Raw genomic sequence first — 22,866 nt, forward strand, 5'->3', positions numbered from 1 at the left:
TTTTCTAGAATATTCTGTGAACCCAGACACAGTCTTTCAGACCTAAGCCTGGTTTGTCAGACTTCGCATTAATTTGTGTTTTGACTTGGTGAAACTTTTGGGAGCAGCTGGGGGTCAGGTGGTGGAACAGGGTGGTAATGCCCTGGGGTCACTAGGTTCCTGACTCATCACGATCTCAGTCAGCTATGAGCTGCCCATTCATTAGTTAAGATGCCAGTCAGATGATTTGGATCTGAAGAGGAAGCTCTCCTCTTACTCTGACGAGCGCCAGTATTCAACCAAATGACCCTGCCTGTCTGATCAGTCAGTAAACTGCATTGCTGTTCAGAATGGCGGTGTTCAGTAGGTGGGACAGAGAAATGTGAAAAGCAGGGTCCTCTTGTGAGCCAGAACAGTTCTAACAAACAATTCAGACCTGGCCTCAGAACCCCCCACAGTCTAAGTGTACCCACTGCATGGCGCTGCGTCTCTCTACCGGCACTATGCTGAATGTGGGCGACCCCCTTTAGTTTCTGTTCCTGATGAGAATGAAGACATGAAAACATGTTGTACATGTGTGTTTACATGTATGACTTAGGCTTTAACATGTTGGGTTTCACATAGCCACCATAGGCACAAAGTAAAGTAATTCTCCCATCCCAAGGAGATGTCTTTTATCGTGACAGGTGTCCTCCTCCAGCCCACGACCCCTGATGCTTCTCTGTCGTCATAGTTCTGTCTTTTCTGGAAAGCCTGTGAGTGGAACCAGGATTGTGTCATGTACTGAGCCTGGCTGCTCTCATGTATTGGGCTGCTGTAGAGTGCCATCCGTGAAGTTGCATGTGTTAGCCTGTGTCTGGGTCTGCTCAGTGGCATCCGCTGGACTCCTCTCAGCCCAGTGCTGAAGGACTCCAGGTTGTTCCTAACAGAGCTGTGTTAAATGTTCTCATCCTAATTTTAATAATCGTCTGTTTTCATTTCTTAGGAGTGGCATTGCTAGGTCCTGGGTAATTTCTTCAGAACACCAGAGTGGCGGCATCGTGGGGATCTGAGAGGTCCAGTAGCCCTGCTTGATTGACAGGTGGCCACTTGTGAAATCAGTTCTGATGTTTGGAGCGGCATCTCACAGTGGCTCTGATTTTCCAGTTTCCCATGTGCTAATGGCTTTTGTGTGCTTCCTATGTGTCATATTTTGTGGACGTGTCTCTTCAAGTCTCGACCATATATTAATTGTCATGTATGTCTTCTGTGGATTATTTTTCAAGTTCATTGTATATTCTGGATTCAGATCCTTTGTAGGTAAGTGCACCTAGTCTGTAGCTTTTTATGTCATTCATACAAAGTTTCTTCCGTTTCGACACTGCGTAATTTATACTTGTTTCCCCTTTTTGCTTTGGTTGTATTAGGGTTGCCTTGGGTGGTTTATTACACTTTGACTTCACTTTCTTTGTTTTTGATTTTTTCTAGACTGGGTTTCTCTGTAGCTTTTAGCCTGTCCTGGAACTATCTCTAGTAGGCCAGACTGACCTTACACTCGCAGAGATTCTCCTGCCTCTGCCTTCTGAGTTCTGGGATTAAAGGTGTGCACCACCACTGCCCTGCTTTGCCTTCACTTCCGTAAGGACGGTTTGACTAGATACAGAATTTTTGATTAGGAATTTTTTTTTCAGTACTTTAAGCATGCCCTTTCCTGGTGCTTGGCTCCGTGCTTTATTCAGAGAAGTTGACTGTTGCATTAATTAGCTTTCCATATCTATGACCAAAATCCCTGACAGAGGCAATTTAAGGGAAGAAGGAGGAGCTTGGGGATGGAACTCAGGTTCTCATTCTGGCAGGGCAAGTGTTGTACTGACTGCGTCATCTTCTCTCAGATATGCGAAGACGTGTCTACCAACACACTACTAACTCAACAACAGGAAACTAATGGAGACTTAAGAGACCTTACAGGACAAAGACGGAATTTAAAAGTTACTTTGTGAAACAGTTTACAAAACATCAGAAAACTCATTAAACAAATAAACAGCTACAACCTACAGCAAGAAATAACACTACAGAGAATAGGTTGTTCACAGTCAAAACAACTTCCCAACCGCAGCCACTTGTAACATAGTTGTCTTCAACTTCGGACATGGCTGCTGTTTCCCGTGAGCACTTGCTGCTGCAGCTGTCCAGAGACCCTTGCCTCTCAGTTCCTGTTCTCTTTGGTGCTAAGGTGTTTGTCAGCTTCCTGTAACATCTAGTTATTTGACCAGTGACCTGCTGGTTTCCACTTACCCTTGCCTCTCGTTTCCCTTATTTCCGAGTGTGCAGAAGGCAGTTGACTTAAGCTTTGCATGTGAAGCCTAGTGCTTTCGCACAGACAGAGAATTCCCATAAGCGTCTGTGAGCAGTCAGCACGGTCTTCCTTATACACGAGATGGAAAGTTGTTTTGACTGTGAACAACCGATTTTCTGCAGTGTTATTTCTTGCTGTAGGTTGTAGCTGTTTATTTGTTTAATGAGTTTTCTGATCTGTTTTGTAAACTGTTTCATAAAGTAACTTTTAAATTCTGTCTTTGTCCTGTAAGGTCTCTTAAGTCTCCATTAGTTTCCTGTTGTTGAGCTAGTGTGTTGGTATACACGTCTTCGCATATCTGAGAGAAGATGACGCAGTCAGTACAACACTTGCCCTGCCAGAATGAGAACCTGAGCTCTACCCCCAAGTGTGGCACATGCCTTAATCCCAGCACGGGGCGGGGGGGTGAGACAGGAAGATTCCCTGGTTGTCCATAGGCTTCTGAACTACACACCCACACACCCACAAACACAGATACACACACAGATCTACACGCATATACAGATACACACAAACACACATACAGAGATACATACACATACATAGAGATATACACACATAAATGCACACACACAGACACAGATACACACATATACATAGGGATATACACACATAGATGCACACACACAGACACATATACAGATACACCCACAAACACACAAACACAGATACACACACAGATATACACACATATACAGATACACACAAACACACATACACAGATACACACACATACATAGGGATATACACACATAAATGCACACACGCACACACATGGACACAGATACACATACAGATACACATACACACAAACACATACACAGATACACACACATACATAGATATATACACACATAGATGCACAGATGCACACACACAGACACAGATACACATACAAATACACACAAACACATATGCACAGATACACACACATACATAGGGATATATACACATAGATGCACAGGTGCACACACACAGACACAGATACACACACAAATACACACAAACACATGCACAGATACACACACATACATAGGGATATATACACATAGATGCACAGGTGCACACACACAGACACAGACACACACACACACACACACGCACGCACGCACGCACGCACGCATGCACGCACGCACACGTGGGGACATTCCAAACCTTCATCATTTTCTGTGAGAAAGAGGAGTGGAAAATGAACAGTGAACTGAGTCGAATTCTTTTCTTCTCTGCTGTAGCTTCCACTTCCTGTCCTCACTGAAGCTAAAGAGAGCATTTGTCAGTTTAAATTCTCAGGAGTAATTCCTGAGCAAGTGTGGGGCCTCAAGGCGTGGGCGGGGCTTTCTCTCTCCCTCCATTCCCCCCACTCCACCCCTGTATCCAGAGTCCCACCACTAGTCAGTCTCTCTTTTTACCTCTTTGAAGCACGATTAATAAAAATTCAGAGAGAGAAATTGGGGTTCAACCTGAAGATCCAAAAAGCAAAACAATCAGCCACTGGCTCTTACCTCGACCTCATTCTGAAATGGCGATCCTGTCTCCAGGAATCTCAGATTGAGACTGTGTCTGTGAGCTGTCTCCTCCCATTTTATATTCTCTAGGGCTGGGATTAAAGGCATGCACTGCCTGATTTCTATGGCAACTAGTGTGGCTACTGGGCTTAAAGGTGTGTGTTAGTACTGCCTGGTCTGTAAGGCTGACCAGTGGGGCTGTTTTACTCTCTGATATTCAGGCAAGTTTTATTTATTAAAATGAAAATGAAACACACTACACCCCTTCCCCAGGTCTCCAGTGTCTGCCCTGTCCTTCATCTACAGTCAACCCATGGGCAAGAGTGGATTTTTTTTTCTTTTTGGCCTTTCAGTGTTTTTAGAAATATACTTACTTTTTATTTCCTAACTTATGTATGTCTATCACAAGTCTGTGTGTGACTTCCGGGGTCAGAAGTGGGTGCTGGTTCCTGGAGCTGGGGTTATATGCAGTTTAATGTGGGTGCTGGGAGCCAAATCCTGTACTATGGAAGAGCACACTTACTCACTGAACCAACTCTCCAGTCTTCCCAAAGATTTTTTTCTTAGGCACCTACTAGCCTGGGGATTCTGAGTTGGGTGAAGCAGGTGGCACCCAATGTCTGTTCTTAGGTAGCCCTTAGAGGGCTCAACCCAGGCAAGGAGAACAAAGTCGGCTTGCCACCCTAGAAAGCAGACACCAGGGTCCCAGCCTGAGAATACACTCTGCCTTCTTTCAGACTGTGGGCTTTGGAAGAACAAGGGGCTTTAAAATCCTTGCTTTGCCTGAGTTGACTTCTGATTGTTCTCTTAGGTCTAAATGTTATAATCAGAGTCATTGTAACTTCTTCCCAAGGAGCTTTTTAAAGTATCTGGGAGGTTAAAAAAACCATTTAATTTAAATGATCTTTTAGTTTAAAACACATGCGAGCACACACACACACACACACACACTTCTGTGCAACCTTTGGCCCTAAACTAAAGCACTTGTCCTGAGATAGTGACATAGTATTCTCAACCAGTCCCAATGCACTCCACAGGTCCCCTGACCATCACCGAGGGGCTGAAGACGGCTCAAGTCTCTCCTATAGCCAGACTGTTTTAGAGAGTGTCTCCCCAGGTCCCACTCTCATCTCGCTCCCTGTCGCTTACATAGCCTGGTCTGCAGTGATTTCTGAGGCTCCCTTCGTGCTGACTGGTGCTGTGTTCTCTCCACTGACTCTCACCTGTGACCACAGGATGTGGGTGGTCCAGCCATGGGATGCGCTGACATCGTAGCCTTAGGATTTCCACACACAGCGCTTTCTGAAACCTGGAGTCTGAGCTGAAGGCAGTCATTCTGGTGTACTTCAGAGCGGAAGTCTGCCCTTTCTGTTTTCCTTTCTCCGTGTCTCCCTGGCTCTCAGTAGATGCTGTGCTGTGATGTTGTGGAGAACTTTGACCTGCTGTCGGAAACCTGGGAAACCTGTTACTGCAAGCTGCAAGCTTAATTCTAGCTGCTGCCACCTCCTCTCTCTCTCTCTCTCTCTCTCTCTCTCTCTCTCTCTCTCTCTCACACACACACACACACACACACACACACACACACACACACACACACACACCTTTTTTTGTTTTGTTTTCCTGGGGGCTGAGCATCAAACCTAGGCCCCCGTCCGTGCTGTAATTAATTATTAAGGAGGTTGGGGAGGGATAGTTAATTCTGCCCGGCTGTGCGGAAACCTTGCCTTATGTTACAGATTCCTAATCTATAAACGGAGGACACAATAATGATCTATGAAATGCCCATGGGCTTCTGCTCAGTTGTTTCACTATGTGGGATTTTCATTTTTAATTTGTCGAGTAGATATGTCTAATGAAATGGCAACCTGTTAAAATCACGCCAAGGATGTGGCTCTTGCTTGCACCGGGGGCTCATCTGCTTTGCAAGACTTGGTGAGGACAAAGCTTGTCTACACTAGCTGTAACTGCCGCATGTGGGGCACGTGGGGCACGTGGGCACGAGCCAGAGTGAGCAGCTGTAAGCGTTGTTTTCAATTACGAGATCCGAATAGGCTCTGTGCAAGGTTTTATAGCGAATTTACTTCTGAAGTGTCTGTTTTATGAAGGTGACCTCTGGGTCATTTCACTGTGTCCCATCAGGCTGTGCAAGGGTCCCGCTGGCCTGGTTCTCATTGGGGCTTAGACGAAAGGCCAAGAAACAGGCCCAGAGCATCTTCCCCCACTGCCTGGTCCTTTGTGGCATAAGGAGCAAATGCCGGCTCTCGAGACTGGGGACTCCTCTGTAGCTCTAGACACTCTGATGAGTTGTTTGTTCTTCTTGGGTGTCGCGTCCTTGAAAAATCTATTGGACAATCAGGCTCTAAACACTTGGCCTCCAGGAAGAGCTTAAATTGGGGACTTACGTTTAAGGATTCTTGGGAGAGATTTCAGCCAAGGATTGAAGCTTGGAGATGTGTATTTACTGGGTGTCTAGGTCCTTTTGTTTAAACACCTTGAATCTCCAAGTGGGAGGTGTGTGTGTTTGTGTGTGTGTCCATTCATATATGTGCACACACACATACACACACACATATATATTACAGGTCTCCATTTATATCTTAAGTGTAGCTGTGATTTTGAGTCATTACTTTTTCATGCATCATTTCTAAATTTAATGGAACCTATGATGTAGATGATAATTATAATTTTATAGATCCAGAAAACAGTCTAGAAAGGCTGTATATGTATCAAATAACTTAACCTGTTCATTTTTCTGTCTTCAAAAGACACGATCATTATGTTTGTGTGCATGTCTATGTTTACATGTGGGCTTAGCATACCCTGTTGACAAATGTGTGTGTGTGTGCACGTGTTGGGGGGGGAGAGAACATTATAACAAGTCTCTTCTTATCTCTTTAATCCCAAAGAGTAGGAATAACCACTTTTAGGTCAACAATTGAATTTCTGTTCTGTTCCTCATGTTTGAACTCTTTCTGCCTCCCTGCTCTCTTCTGTGAAATAGGGGTCTATGGGAAACTCTGCATCCGAAGTAGTTGTGGAACACTAACGTGTGGCATGCTAGCCCTGAAGCTCGGGAGCTGTAGCATTCAAAAGACTATCTGTAATTTTATTAAAGAAATATACTTGCTTTGAATTTTCCTAGAGAGACTTAAACTTTTTCAGATGGGATGATATGCAATATAATTGTCGGTTAGGATTTCTGAAAACATAGTGTCGGGCGAACGTGGGAATTTACATTGTCTTTGCTGAATTGTTGGGGATGAAGTGTCCTTAGGCAATCCCAGCCATTTTAGTGGACACACGCACACACACACACACACTCACACTCACACACACACACACACACACACACACATACACACACACATACACACACATACACACACACACCACACCACACCACACACACACACACACACACCACACCACACACACACACACACACACACACCACACATCACACCAGGGGCATGCATGCTGGCACACTTGCCTGTGCAGGTGTTTGTGGAGGTCAGAGGATCTGCAGCTAAGCGCATAGCTTGTTGAGGTGCTCCTTAGGCTGGCGGGCTTTCGAGGCCCTAGTACTCACGGTGCAGATGCAAGCTTCCTTGTCCAGGCTCTCGATGGATGCCTGAGGCCCTTATGCTTAACCCTCATTTAACTCTCCAGCTGTTCCCAGTGTGGTGATTCCTTCTGCGCTGCAGATGTGTGTTCCCTATACCATAGAAGTTTCCATGCCGATAGCCAAGGTTCAGCAGGTCTAAACCCAGCCTGTTTTCTTTCCCTTCAGAGCCTCTGGTATTTGCTGTCCAGTTCTGTCATCATTGGTCACTATCCCACCTAGAGTCACCTTTGGCATAGAGCTTACTGTGTTTAGTTGGTCAGGGCATCCTTTGCGAGGCTCAGACTGCATTCAAGAGACTTAGATGAAGCTAGGAACATGTTGCTGTAAGCTGAGCACCGACCACAAAGTGATTGGTTTGCAGAAGGTTGCTAAGCAGACATTTACTGGTAGGGTCTCAGCCTTGAGAACAGTTTGCCTCAACATGCTTGTGTTCCTGAGAGTGTGGTCTGACGTAGATGATCTCCTTCGGACTCATTCGACGCTTGCCCCTCAGCTGGTGCTGTTCTGGGGAGACTGTGGAAATTGGGGCGTAGCTACAGCAAGCAGGTGCCTGGGGTCTGGCTTTGGGAGTTTGCCGGCCTGCTCTGCTTAGCCTGTGACCTCAGTTTTGCTGCCGTCACTGTGTGGGCCACGCCTGCTGTCGGTCTGCCCTGGCAGTGACAGAGCCTGTACCTGGAAGCAGAAGACAGAGTAGAGCTGTTCTGTAAGGTGTTTGTGTGGCAGAGAAAAAAAAAGTATCTCGTGTGCCCTTATCAGCCTTGCGGTGTGTTCATCTATTTATTGATAGTGTGTTTTTAATTCTTATTCATCCTAAGGCATGGTATATGCCTGATTGTCAGGCCTCAGCATGATTTATAAGCCAAACACTGAGTCAAAGAGGTGTGAATAGTAACATTATTTCATATATTAATTCTAAAAAATAACATTTCTGGATGACTTTATGATCAGACATTTTAAGAAAGTGTGTTTTCTTTTCATCTCCCCCCTTCTCCCCCTTTCCCTCTGCATCCTCCCTCTGCATCCCCTCCAGCCCTCTTTGTGAGACTGGGTCTTGCAGTAGAACCCTCACTGGCCTAATGTATCATACAGTGGCCTCAAACTTTTCAGTCCCAGTCAGCTTCCCAGCACGGGGTTACAGGCATGTGCTGCCATGTGTGGAAAAAGGTGTGTTTCCCAAGTTTTCTGGAAAAAATAATTTCAGCTCATCCTGAAATTTTCATAATTGTGATTTTCTTTGTTTCAGATATGTCAGTCAAGTCTTTTCAATTTTTAACAAGCGAAGAGGTTGTTCCTGGGAATACGCAATGAAAGGGTGTGGGGCTTTCCCTTCTAGGGCTCCGTGGACTTTAAAGGAACGAAAGTGGAGATGAAGCTTTTTTCTCTTATCTGTGTACACATGGATGTTGACACCTGTCCCTCAGGGCCAGGGCTCCTCATCTGTGTGTACATGTGTTAGTAGGTGTGTTTCCATGGAGATCAGGGCTCCTCATCTTTGTGTACATGTATTGGTAGGTGTGTTTCCATGGAGGTCAGGGCTCCTCATCTGTGTGTACATGTGTTGGTAGGTGTGTTTCCGTGGAGGTCAGGCTTCCTCATCTGCTGTCTTCAGAGTCAACTCCAGTTCAGTTTTCAATATTTGTCTCTCCATGAACTTGCAGCTCACTGCTGATTGGCTAGAAGGGTGCCCAGCAAGGCCCCGCCTTCTCCTGCCTCATTACCTAGTGCTGGAATTACAGGTGTGTGTCACTCACAGCCATGAGTCCTCGTCATCCCAGCTCAGTTCCTTGTGCTCGTGTGGCCAGCTCTTTGCCCAGCGAGCTATCATCCCAGCTCAGGTCGGACTTCTTAAGTAATCATTTGATCCAGGTTGTAAATGCCCATAGAAATGATGGCTGTTAGTCCACTTTTCTTTCTAAATTTAATGTTAAAACCATGCATGGCTATGTTTTACATTTATGAGTCTATCTGCATATTTTTATGACGCTCTTTTTGGAGGGCGTCTCCTTTCTTTCTCCAGTTTTCCTCTTCTTCCCTCCCCCACTCTACATTAAATTACATGCAACCCATTTTTGCTTCTTTGCTCTGTAAAGTATTTTAATGTGATCTTAAAACATGGTATAAGACTGTACAATTTTGTCTCTGTAGGGAGGATTTATTAAATACCTTTGAAGAGACCCTTCCTCAAGCGCTGCCCATCCGGAGCATTGTCTGAGGTGACAATGATGGAAAAGCAGCGTTCTTGCCGCTTTAAGTGCAGACGAGATTTGACCGACAGGCAAGGTTGCTATTCCTCTTGGCAGCAGGCACATGTGCCGTGCCCACAAGTTCACTGCCCATGTGGTAGTTGAGGTGTAATGTGTGTTTGAGAGTGTTCCATCACATTGCATTTCAAAGGCCATTGTCCTGTGTTTGGGGCATCGTGTCCAATCATTTGAATATGGCTGCATATTTGATCTTGACTTTGTGACTATCATTATCAATACATGTGTCATGTCAATGTAGAATTGATCCGATGCTAGTTTAGAGACTGTTTCTGCCAAACTAACGGTTTCAGTTTGGTAACCATTTGAGCCAAGTTACCTTCAGCCAGGAGGAGCCCTGTTCAGGCCTGCTAGACTCTACTGTGTGGTTCCCACCTGCTCTGACTCTCCAACTACTTCATCCAGGCAGGCAGAGCTGTCATGCTGGCTTACCCATCAGCCTCGGGTTTGTCTCCTCAGCACACATTCACTGTCCCTCCAGTGGCTGTCACCATAGTCCTGGGCTCCCCTCCCTGGCTGATACCGCTGGACATTCTCACATGGACTAGCTGTCCGTCAGGCTAATGCAATGGTTAGTCGGGTCGCTTCTGTGATTGACAGGTCTCAGGCACTCGTGACTGCATTTGAAACATGAGCTATTCTAAAATGCTCTTAGATGCTAGCGTATCACTAGATACGGGTTTCTTGAAAATGGTTATTGCTTTGAAACAGCAGCCTGAGTTTTCCTAGCGAAAGGAACATTTCAGTTTCTGGATAGAGCTGTCAATCAGTTGCATAGTACGTGCTCAGATCTGCATACCTGTTTCACCTGTGCTGTGTGACGGATACAGTGAGGTTGGGAGTGGCCTTCTCGGAAGTGTGGCCTGTTTTTGAGCAAATGTCTGCTGATGAAGAGTCCTCAGTCTGCCACAGGTTACTGTAAATGTGAGCTGAAAAATAGGGGTGTAAATCCTCCCCACTCTAGACTTCCTGTGTCTAAAATATTTTGGGCTTAATCTTACTCTTAGGAGTTTTCTCAAAAATCAGAAAACTGTCTCCTTCTTTATCATAAATCGTAAGTGAAAAGTTTGTAGCTAGAGATCCTAAAATGACTTTGATTGCTTCCCCCGGTGGTGGTGTGGGAGGGGCCATGTGGGAGGTGTCTTTGGCAAATGCAAATTGTAAATAATGGACACTGGAGGCAATGTCTTTGAAGCTGTGCGGCCTGCAGGCTGCTAATGCAGAGGGGTGAGAGGTCCCAACACCAACAGCACACTATACTGGGGTCGGCACTGAGCCTGGGCCCAGCCCCCGTTGGGAGGACGTGCTTGTGTAGAATGAGAACGTTTTGACAGTGGGGATTTGTGAGAGACAAGCCTTAGTATGACAGGACCTTTGTCTTAGCTTTGCTTCCTGCTTTTCTCCATTGTCACAGAGACAGCATCGTTTCTGGTGTCCTTTCGTCTATAACCTCAGGGCTGCTGCGTGCTCATTCCTGTATAAGACTTTTAAAACAACTCTGAAACACGCTCAGAGCCCATTAATCCACTCCTGTATGTGACAAGCATTGAGAAGGAACTGTGGCATAAACCCCTCCAGCCACAACCATTTATCAGGACAGGAAGTCCATTGAGGGCACTTCTGCAGAGCTGGTACCCTGTGGTGGATGGAGAACGTTACAATGTTGCTGGGTCTTCACAGTACGAAGTTACTACTTTGCCAGACAACTTCACATGGAGCTTTGTGCAGGAACAGAAAGGAAATGCATGCAGGGGATAAAAAGTCTCATCGAGGCTGAGCAGTCGTAATTGAGGTAGGAGCAGCGGGGCATGGAGAAGACTCCCTCAACCCAGCACTCACTGAGGGCATGGGTTCCAGGTTGCATCTGGCATCTCATGGAAGGGGGCAGTTTCCAGCCGGCACTGTACTGTGCTGCTGCTTCCCCACTCCTCTGCTAACTCACAAGACAAGAGTTACTCACTGATTTCTTCGCCGAGGATGACAGTCTGAGTGCCGCGGCCTCTAGAAAGACCCTTGATCTTGGAGTCACTAGTGTGAGTCATGGGACTCAGCACACGGTTGTGCTCAAGACAAGTTGACTTGCACGAGTCCTTCCTCTCAGCTGCGCTTGGAATCTCTGAGAGTCAGTATAGCCAGAGGGCAGAGGAGAGATGTGTGTCACCAACGTCCAGGGGACAGCTGGCTCATGCTGCCAAGAGCCTTTGCTCTTGGAGTCACCTGGGGAACTCTCAGTTCCTCCATTACGAGCTTGTGATGTGTGTTGTGGACTGCCAGGGGAGCATGGTGGAGATTCAATACTCAGACTGTTTACTGGGGCTTTGGTCATAATATATCATATAAACCCTCTGCCTATGCCCTCCCAAATTTCACACTTTTAGAAAGAAGGCTGGTGACACAGGCCCTGCTGTCATCCAGCGACTTGGCCTTTATTTATCTGTACGTGCCTTTGAAGCCTTGTCCGTACATCCCAGCCAAGGTCGACTCTGTGAGCAGCTGTTCTGAGAGGGCCTTCTCAGGCCTGCTGGGACTCTTCAAGATACCTGCTATGTGGAGACTGAGACTAGTTACTAGTTACTGCACCCACAGTTTTGTGGAGATGTCACTGGACAGCAGGAGCAGTGTGAGCATGATACTCTGGGACATCACTGTGGCCCCGGACGTGATGCCTCAGCACTGAGGGTATGGTCAGGGAGAGGTCTGTGGTCAAGTCGCGTCTGGTCTGAATGCCTCGCTTAGGCAGAGGCAGGGTGAGGAGGGGTCAGGCAGATAGCACCATGACCGTGAGTGTGAGGGCTCAGTATACTGGAGCTAAAAGGAGGAAGAACCATGGGGAAGTGGTGCTGTTTTTTCTGACCTCTCCTCACCCCCAGATTAGACCAGGGCGAGTCTTGTGAAGTAGAGACTTCCTGTTAACCCTTCCCTCCCACGCCCTGGCCACAGGTTTTTCAGTTTGTAATCTGGTTGGAGAATGACTTCACATCAGAGGTGGTACTGGCCAGGAGCAGTCCTGAAAACTCGTGGTCGCAGAAGGAAGAGAGTCCAAAGAGGCAGGCCACAGTTGGGCTTTGTGAACGGGCTGATAGGCTGTCTTTGTTCTGACCCTGTTATTGTCTCGGTGGCCAAGAGAACAATCATCTAAGGATGCCACACCTCTGCACTTCTGTCCTTATTGTACACTGGGGACTGTGACTCGCGTGGAGTGTTTGCTGAGCACCAGACACGTAATTCTCAGAGGCCTAACAGAGTCAGTAGATGGTTGTATCCCACTGTCTGCACGTGGAACATATTCCTGCATGCCAACTGCACCAGAAGTGATCATGTGTTAGTAGCAAATGGTATTTAGCTGCTTTATCCTTTATGCAGGGAAGCCATTCAAGTAGCAGGAGTGTGGATGCCAACAAAGGAAGACCCGGGAAGGAAAAGGTGGATGAAATAGGATTTGGAATTCTCAGAACAGATGTAACTGATTTTTGTGTTTGACAAATTTTGCGTTAATATGCTTGCATTACTCATTTATCTTGCAGTTCATATTAAGGAAAATTATTTCTGGTGTGTACTTCGGAACTGCCTTCTGACACTAATTAGAATTTTTACATAAATTTGTGTATGCACTCAGCTCTTGTGTCCTTACACAGCCGGGGTTCACAGGCTGTAAGAAGTCCCCCAACAGCAAACCTGTTGTGGAAGAATGAGCTACCTGCCTAGGAAGGGTGCTGCAGCTTTGGACTGTGTCACAAGACATCTGTCTGAAGATTGCCAGATTGTTAATTCTGCTCTCAATTGTTGGAGTTAAACATGGAGAAACTAAAACCAGATCTGAGACCCCCAAACTACACAGCACTGAGCCAAAGCAGAATGATGTTTGAGTGTTCTCCATATGGAACATCTACACCTCTTCGTGCGTTTGTCACAGGCTATGCATCTCAGCTCTCACAGCCAGGCTGACCTTCAGGGACTGAGCTTCTGTGGTACAATGTTTAAGAGTGGGAAATAGTATTGTTGAATTTGCCTCGCATGTGGACGATGCTTTTGGGAGGGACAGTGGTTTATGTTACATTCTGTTGATACATGCATGGATTGAACACAGAGGGAGTTAATACATCGGGGCAGTTAGGATATTTCAGAGAAAGGATTAAAAGCTGAGGTTGGGACCTATAGCCTGTGGATCTGGTGCCTAATTTGTGATGCAAGAATCTTGGTTGTGGGGAAGAGCGAGTGATGGGAGTGCTTGGGTCTGTAGTACAGTGTCCTGGGCCCAAAGTGTGACAGGAGCAGAAGGGCGGGCTAGACATCTACTGTGTGTGTCTGTCCCTGAGCTCTTGATACAGGCACAGTATGGAGTGAGGATTGAGAAAGCAGTGCTTTTCCTAGAAAGTAAGCACGGAGCTTCAAATCTAAAGTTACATTATCACAGCTCTTACCAAAGTTACACTAACACAGCTCTTACCAAAGTTAACATTAATGCAGTTCTTACCAAAGTTACATTATCACAGCTCTTAGGAATCTTCCATTGGATACAGTCAGATACAGCTCAACCCTTAGCACATGCGTAGATTCCTTTATTCAAACGAGAAGTTGTTATGAAGAAGCACTTAAAACTGTGTTTGATTTGAATCTAAATGTGTATCTCGTTGATGTCTAAACTGAGAGGTAACTATTCTAGTGGGTGTGTTTGTGACCTAATGGGATGTGTCCTCAAGGACAAATCTCCCATCCCTTACACACACAGTGATCACACCGTTTTGCGAATAAAGAGCAAGTGGATTGCCCATGGCGTGAGACTCACCACAGGGGCCAACATCCTTCTTTTTGTCAAAGTCCACCATCTACCCCCAGCCTTCTTATCTGTGGACAATGACATGTGTCTCCATGTTATTCATTGTGCCATTAGGTTCTCTGGGTTTTGACAAATTGTGTAGTATCAATGTTCACTGCCATAGTATCAGAGAATAATTTCTTGGCCCCATGAAATCTGTGTTTCACCCAGTCAGCTTCCCTCCATTTTTTCTGAACTGAGACACTTCAGACAATTACTGATCTTTTCCTATTTACCCTAGTTGACTTCTTCCTCCTCCTCCGTTCTTTCTTCTTCCTCCTCCTCCTTTTTCTTTTTTCTTCTTGTGTTGCATATCTGCAACTGTTTAATGTATGGCCCTGTAGTGTAGCTTGTAAAAACCTGAATAGTCCTGTCAAAACTGGCAGTCCTGTAGCTCCTGTGTCACTACAGGACCGGTACTCAAGCCGGGAACTAAGCTGTAGACTTAAATACACATAGACAGAGACACACAGAGAGAGACGTGGACACGGGTCATACTTGATACAAGAATGCCAATGCCAACTTTATTGTGCTCAGGGAAAGCTTATATATGAATCCTTAGCCACGCCCAGCTCTTGGGATCTTTCAGCTGCAGTCCTACAAGCCAGCCGTCAGGGTCTTGTGCTCAGAGCAGCTGCAGGCACAGGTGTTTTGCTCAGTTCACTCCAGCAGGCAAAGGGTCTGAGAAAGTCAAGGGGCCAGGGATCTGCAGCTCTCAACAATAGCTTATCTCCCTGTTACGGCTCATCTAGGTCTTTTCCTGGCTTCTCATCATTTCTTCTTATCACGAACTAACATTTAGTTATGTACACAGCTTATCTGTGTCTTCACTCCCTAGAAGGGAGCTCACATGCCTCCAGAATTAGCAGATTATGGAAGAAGGCCATTTACAAACTGTCCACATGCAGGTCTTTATGGGGACACAGGTTTCCATGTGAGTTGGGCCATATTGACTATGAGGGATATTATTGTTATTGTGTTATACAGGACAACTTTTAAAAAAATGTGATAATAAACTAATAAGCCATCTTTCAAAACTGCTTGGATGCTGACCAGCAGAGAGCAAGGACTGATGCTCTGCTCCACACCAACAATTAGTGCTCTGGGGGTTTTGGACTTTAGCCATGGTAATAACTATGTAGCTGAGTCTTGTTTTCACGTTACCTTCAGCTCACTAATGACCAATTAGTACCTTTTTTGTGTTTATCTGTGATATTCACATCTTCTTTGTTAAGAGGTTTGTTCTATATTGAGTCTATTTTTAAAGACTAGCTGTTTGCTTATGGTTGACTTTTAAGAGGATATTTTGGACACAGGTCCTTTATGTAATATACAGTTTGCAAACAGGACATAGCTATAATGTGCTGAAATAGCAAGGAGCCCAAGTTACAGCAGTCTCTGCAGCCTGGCTTTCTGGGACATAGGGAAGGGGACCTGAGAGGTAAAATTTTCTTCAGAAAAAACTGGGAGGGTGACTACTTTAGCCTCACAGAATGCTCCTTCTTGAGGTCATAGAGGAATATACAAAGACCAGAGATGGGAAATGTGTTAAGATTCTTGGCTCACAGTGTGGGCATCCTGGTGGGTGGGTAACAAGAACACAGAAGTCATGGGCATCTGGAACATTAGCATGAAGACGATGAAATCTGCCATCAACTTGGTGGAAGGGAGTAAGAAAAAGGAGTTTTATCTTCATATCAGCTATCTCCCACAAGGTCCCCATTGGTGTGGGAGGTCCTTCTGTCTGTACGTTGCTTTTATTGGTTAATGAATAAAGAACTGCTTTGAGCCTATGACAGGGAAAAACAGAACTAGGTGGGAAAAGCTAGGCTGAATGCTGGGAGGAAGAAGGGCAGAGTTAAAGAGAAGCCACGGAACCGCTGGAGACAGACGCTGGGAACTTTATCTGGTAAGCCACAGCCACATGGCAACATACAGATGAATAAAAATGGTTAAATTAATGTAAGAGTTAGCCAATAAGAAGCTAGAGCTAATGGGCCAAGCAGTGATTTAATTAGTACAGTTTCTGTGTGATTATTTCCGGTCTAAGCTAGCCGGGCAGCCAGGAACCAACAAGTGGCTCTCTCCTCCCTCCAACACCCCATCCTATCACCTTCACGCCAGTACCCGATTCTTTCTGTACCTAGTGGTGTGCCTTGCCATGCCAGGTGAGCACTCCACTCTGACCAGCCTTTTGTCTTTAGTATCTTATAGTAAGTTTTAAGTCAGATTCTGTTCCAGAGGTGTCCTTTAGCCCTCTGCAGAGAATACAATGGGTCTCCCTTCTTCTCTCATTTGCTGTGTGTGTTGTGTGTGCCCTTTGCCCTGTGCAGAATATGATGGGTCGCCTTCCCCCTCTCATGTGTTGTGTGTGTTGTATGTGTCCTTTTCCCTGTGCAGAGAATACGATGGGTCTCCCTTCTTCTCTCATGTGCTGTGTGTTGTTATGTGTCCTTTGCTCTGTGCAGAGAATACAATGGGTCTCCTCCTCTCTCGTGTGCTGTGTGTGTTGTGTGTGTTGCAGTCAGCTGTTTAGAGAATGATTTCTTTGAAAGAAGCCATCTGCCTTCCCAGTGACCCTGTTCTGCTGTAAGATCCTCACAGCTGTGATTCGAGTGCTCAGCAGAATTAATTAACACGTGTGGATTCTCTGCTTTGTGGAAATGCGTGGCCTACTCTCTGCAGGGATAGAATTAGACTTAGTTTCCTTCTCCTTTATGTCAAAGTCACTGTCTGTCAGTGCTGTCATCCAGCCATTCCCGCGGATGACCGCTCATGAAATCTCAGTGAACAGGTGTAGCGACAGCAATTTTCACACCCAGCTTGTGTTTGGGATTCTTTCAATCTAAAAAGGATGCCACTTTGCATTTTTGATATGAAAATATATGAAATTGTAGCCATCAGTTTTCGTTGGACAGAAACTTCATCGGTAACGATGGAGAAGTGACAAGAGCACTCTGAAGTGACGCTGGCTGGACCACCGGCTCTAGTGCCTCCGTGGAAAGGGAGGAATTTGAGTTGACAGCAATACGAACAGCGACGACCATGTTTATCCAGTCACTGGCACCCATGCATGATGCCTTGCCAGGTTTAGCTGGTAGAGCTTAACTCAGTGTAAGTGCTTCATGCAACCTAACATACAGTAGAAAGGCACCGTCTGGCTCAGGGGCCCCCAGAACTGACAGCGGGGGAACAGCTACTTGGTGTGACTTACCATCTACCACTTCAGATATCAAGTTCTGAGTTCACAGTCCTTAGCCTTACTCTTTTCTTGTGGTCATAACATAAAATGCCACCTTAGCGTGCAGACATAAGCAGGTGACGTTTTGCGGCACCTTTAAGTATCATTACCCATTGTCCGTGTGCTTCCAAAGCTTTGCCCTTTCGTCCTGGCTCCCTGCAGCAGAGGGAACTTCCTAACTCCTAGCACAATGGGTCGGTACACCGCGTGTCTCCTGTTTGAAGTCGCCGCATGGGTGAATTTTATTCTTTGCAATTCCTTTGCAGGTTTGACGGATGAGAAAGTGAAGGCCTACCTCTCTCTCCACCCCCAGGTCTTAGATGAGTTTGTTTCCGAAAGCGTGAGCGCCGAGACCGTAGAGAAGTGGCTGAAGAGGAAAAACAACAAAGTTGAAGGTAAGACGCCGCGAGCTGGCTCGCGCCAAGTGTCCGCACATCTCACCCCAAGCCTTCCTAGCTCATGATGGGACAGCATGCTTTAGAAAACAAAACGTGTTTAATCACAGCACTCGGGAGGCAGAGGCAGGTGGATCTCTGTGAGTTCGAGGCCAGTCTGGTTTACAGAGCTAGTCTAGGACAGCCAGGGCTATACAGAGAAACCCTGTCTTCAAAAAACAAGACAAAAAGAAGAAAACAAAATATGAAATAGAGGTTTATAATTTATTTCTGGATTTTTTTTTAAAGATAACATTGTTAGAGGAGCTAAATGAATATGAGAGAAAAATCATTAATTAAAAAGCACTTGGCAAACAACTGCTGGGAATTTTTTTAGCATTTGTTGTACTAGTCAGCGTTCAGTCACTGCATTGCGATGTCTCAGGCTATGAACTAAAAAAAGAGAAAACATGAATTTGTTTCCAGTTCAGGATCTGATAGCCCCACCGCGTTTGGCCTCTGGCTATCACAGCGGATGGCAGTGGCAGGGATGTGTGTCCAAGTGAAAAGCTCACACCACCAGCTGGGAAGAGAGATTGAGGGGGAGGCCGAGGTTCCACTCGGGCTCCATGTGTGCTCCAGTGGCTGTGGGGCCTCTCACAGGCCCTGCTACCTGATGGGTCACAGCACACCCAGTACAGCTCTTTGTTGGCCCAGGGACCACTGTCTGTATGCAGACCATGCCAGTGATTAATGTTGATTAGAAAAGCATAGTTTGTGTTCCTATCTCTAGATGCTCCACTCTACAGGGTGCAATCTGAGAGCACCTTGCTGGCTTCTCTTTGGTCCTTCCCTTCTTCCTAGTCACAGATGCTAACAGAATGGGGCCTCCAGTAGTAAAATGAGGATGGCCCTTTTAGAAGCAATGCAGAAAGGTGAGAAAGACAAAAGAACTGTTTTACATGTCCGATTCTTTGGTGAGCTGCCTATGTGCTGGTAAATAACCCCCCAGCGGTCACCCAAGTTGCCCCATGTAAGCTCAGTGGGTCACACAACAAAGACAGGCTGGCTAGAGATGGGGTTCCAGTGGAAGAGGCCTGAGAAGGACCAGAATTCACTATGTGCATGCATGAAACTGAGAGCGGAAAAAAATACATAAAAATATTTGGATTCCTGGAATTTGGGGCATATTGCATTAAAATTTATGCAGAATATCATTTTAGGGGGGGACTCCCTTTGTGTGTTTCTCTCTTATTCACAGAAATATATTTATCTTTTAAATTAATCAGTCACCTTTGCAGTTCAAATAATAGAAAATAAAAGCGGCTCTATTTGTGAAAATGGAAGAGTAGACTCCAAAGGACTGAGAGGTCGAATACATTTCCCCTCAAACTGAGTCAACATGGTTGTGTTTCCTTTGAATATTGCAGGGTCACTTTCCTGTGTTTCTAGATGGCTAGATTTGCCATCTGACCAAATTTGGACTCCCATATTTGTGCACGTTGTCCTCATAGGCACAATTAATTCCACTCAAGAAACTTTTGCATTACAAACACCAACATAGCTATTCTGGGGTGGTTCTCTTAGTGCGATAAGCATTCTAACTTCTGTCTAACATAGAAACGTGAGTCTTTTAAAGATGTGGTAGAAATATAGGCAATTCCCGTGCTCTGAGTAAGATTTTATAGTTTCTGAACATATCATAATGATGACAAATATTTGCCAGGGAGAGCTTGTACCCTGAGATATGAATCAGTCTTCGAAGCAACTGCAGTGATTTGTTCAGTGTCTACAAGCATGAGTGTGTGTGTGAGCACGTGATTTGAGAGGAAGAAGTATAGGGATAAATCAGAGATCAGCATTTTCCTCTCAGGACAACCCTGTCATCGATGGTTAAGAGCAAAGTTTAAGCAGCATCTTCCATTAGGGTGAACCAGAGACTGAGAGCAGTCTTAGGTGGCTGAGCCTTGAGGGGCAGCCTGGCTAATGGTGCCCATTTTGGGGCGGGGAGGACAGCTCAGCCCTGCGCGAGTGCCTGCCACTAAGCATGTGGATTTAAGTCCAGATCTCCAGCACCACACACACACACACACACACACACACACACACACACACACACACACAATGCCTATTTAAATTTGCTATGTAATAAGGCATAGTGTAACACAGAAACATGATACTTGTGGAACATGTCTTAGAGTTTCCATTGCTGTGGTGAAACTCCTTGACCACAAGCAAGTTGGGGAGGAAAATGTACTACAATCGTGCTTACCACCAGATCTTGTGGAGGAATGTTATCGGTTGAGAGTCCCTCATCCCAGATGATGCCAGCGTGTGTCAAACTGACATCACACTTGCAGCACAGAACTTGAAATTAAGTTTAGTTCTTACAAATGAGAATTTATACCAACTTTCATGTTGTTATGTAAGCTAACTCTGCACATTTTAAAAAGGGCTCAGTGGTTAATAGCAAGAACTGCTCTTGCAGAACCGAAGTTGGCTCCCAGCACCCACATGGTCGCTCACAGCCATCTGCTCTAGCTCCAGGGGATTCAGCGTCACTGGCCTCCGAGGACACACCTATAGTCTTGTGCACATATCACAGAAAGACACGCACACACCTGTGGCATCATGCACACACCTGTGGCATCAGTTGCTTTCTGCTGCTGTGGAGAAATGCCTTGAACAAAACCAGCGTGTAGAAGGAAGTATTCATCAGGCTCTCGGTTCCGAGGCGCAGAGTCCCATCATGGCATTTGGGAAGGCATGGTGCAGAGGCAGAAGTAGGGAGCTGGCTGGTTATTGGCCCTGTGGTTCCGGTCAGCTTGTGGTCACTTGCCCTACTTGTACCAGGCAAATACTTCCCAAGCTCATTTGAAAGTTGCCTAAGGGAGTGAATTGTACCAGAATGTTGGCTATCATTTCTGCCAACTGTGTGGGACCAGGTACCATACGTGTCTCAGGTTTTGTTGTTGTCTCTTTCCCTCTCCCTGTCTCTCTCTATCTCCATCTCCCTGTCTCTCCCTCTTTGTGTGTGTGTGTGTGTGTGTGTGTGTGTGTGTAAAATATTTGCATGGACTTTACACTTGTTTTGGAAATCCACAGCTGGATTTTTGAATTAGAAGGGCCAACTTGTACATATTTTCAATCCCTCGAGGCAACTTGTAGGCAATGGTATGTTGAGCTCTGCTGAGGTTTCCAGGGCAGGTTAAAAGATCACTAGACTAACACATAGGAGAAAGTTGGGATTCATTGTTTTCTTTTCGGAGGTCTGACAGCATAGTCTGTCTATGCAGTTGGTTTGTAGTCAGGGACATCTGATTGGAGAAGGGGAGAGAAAGGGGCTCTTGGATGGAGGTGACCCCTTGACCATTTCAAATGTATAACATTTTGTTATGTGCAGCTGAGAGGCATCAGTGTGTGTGTGTGTGTGTGTGTGTGTGTGTGTGTGTGTGTGTGTGAATATGTCTGTATGTGTGTATGTCTGCTGAGTGTGTATGTGTGTGATTATGTCTATCTGTATCTATGTGTGTACACTTGTGTGCGTATGTCTGCTGAGTGTATACATGTATGTGTGTTATGTGTTGCACGTGTTTTCACATGTGTGCAGAGATCTGTAAGCCTCTGGTATTGCTCTTCAGAAGTCATCCACCTTGTTTTCTGAGACAGGGTCTCCTCCTCTCTCCTCTCCCCAGCAGCAGGATTACTAGTGTAAGGAGTGACCCAGCTTCGTACGTGTGTGCTGGGCTCACACTTAGGCTCCCACGCTTGAAGAGGCGATGCTTCACTTATGGAGCTCACTCCTGTCTCCCCAGCACTGAAAATTGTTTTCTGAAGTTGACCTTGAGGCTAAGTTCACAATGATCCAATTTAAAGTGACATTTGGAGCTGGGTTTTGAATTTATTTCCTATATAAGTGATTTGACTCATTTGGGAAGAGAGTGAGCAATTCCCCAAGATAGAGTGTAACGTCTAAGGAGTTACCAACACTCTCATCAAATATCTTTTCATGCATTTGGAAGAAAAGGGCAGCTTGGAAAGAATTATATTTTATATTTAGTCAGACTACTCATTATACCTTCACGCTCATCTGTATGTGAACTATGTCTGGCATACTGACCAACTGGTGCCCTTTGGGACTCTGAGGTTACTATTGCAGTTAGCACCTGCACACCTGTGTCCGGACACACACAGCACATACGTGAAGCTATGTGGAGGCCTAGTCCTCTGCATTTCTTACATGAGTCTCCAAGAGGGGACTTGATCCCACACTGCAAACACTGTTCTGTTCTGGGCAAGAAGAACCAAACCTTACCTTGACTGTCAACAGTGTCCCATTTTCAGTTACCGGTCTGGGCAGTGTTAGGAAGGATGCTGAGTCGGCACTCAGCATGACCACTTCGGTATCCTTGATACTATGATGATATTTAAGGTGAGTATTAATAAAACCCCAAATTCCAATGTAATATTAACCTCTGATGGAAGTTCACTTAGTACCTAAGAAGGTGGTGTATTAGCCTAAATAATTTATAGGCTGTTGATAGAGCACTGTCCTCTGTGGCCTGTGGCTTTGTGTGTGGCCCCTTCTAGAGCAGATGATGCCACTGCTTTTGACATTTACATAATTAATAGCTAAAGTATTGTTGCTGTCAGTTACCTTAAAGTTAAAATTTTTACATGATTTTATTTTTATATAAAAACTGTAATTATCACATTTCTCTTTTATGTGA

At 45.6% G+C, this 22,866-nt stretch overlaps 1 protein-coding gene across 1 annotated transcript in view; it reads left to right on the forward strand.

The window, feature by feature from the left end:
* The window catches only part of Pde10a (phosphodiesterase 10A), a 196,122-nt gene that overhangs the window by 85,268 nt on the left and 87,988 nt on the right, over positions 1–22,866 (forward strand). Inside the window, exon 2 of the mRNA XM_038340678.1 lies at positions 18,029–18,157. Coding sequence (XP_038196606.1) covers positions 18,029–18,157 — 129 coding nt within the window. The remainder of the gene's footprint in view (positions 1–18,028; positions 18,158–22,866) is intronic.

Source organism: Arvicola amphibius, chromosome 8 (assembly GCF_903992535.2).
Source record: "Arvicola amphibius chromosome 8, mArvAmp1.2, whole genome shotgun sequence".
Taxonomy (NCBI): domain Eukaryota; kingdom Metazoa; phylum Chordata; class Mammalia; order Rodentia; family Cricetidae; genus Arvicola; species Arvicola amphibius.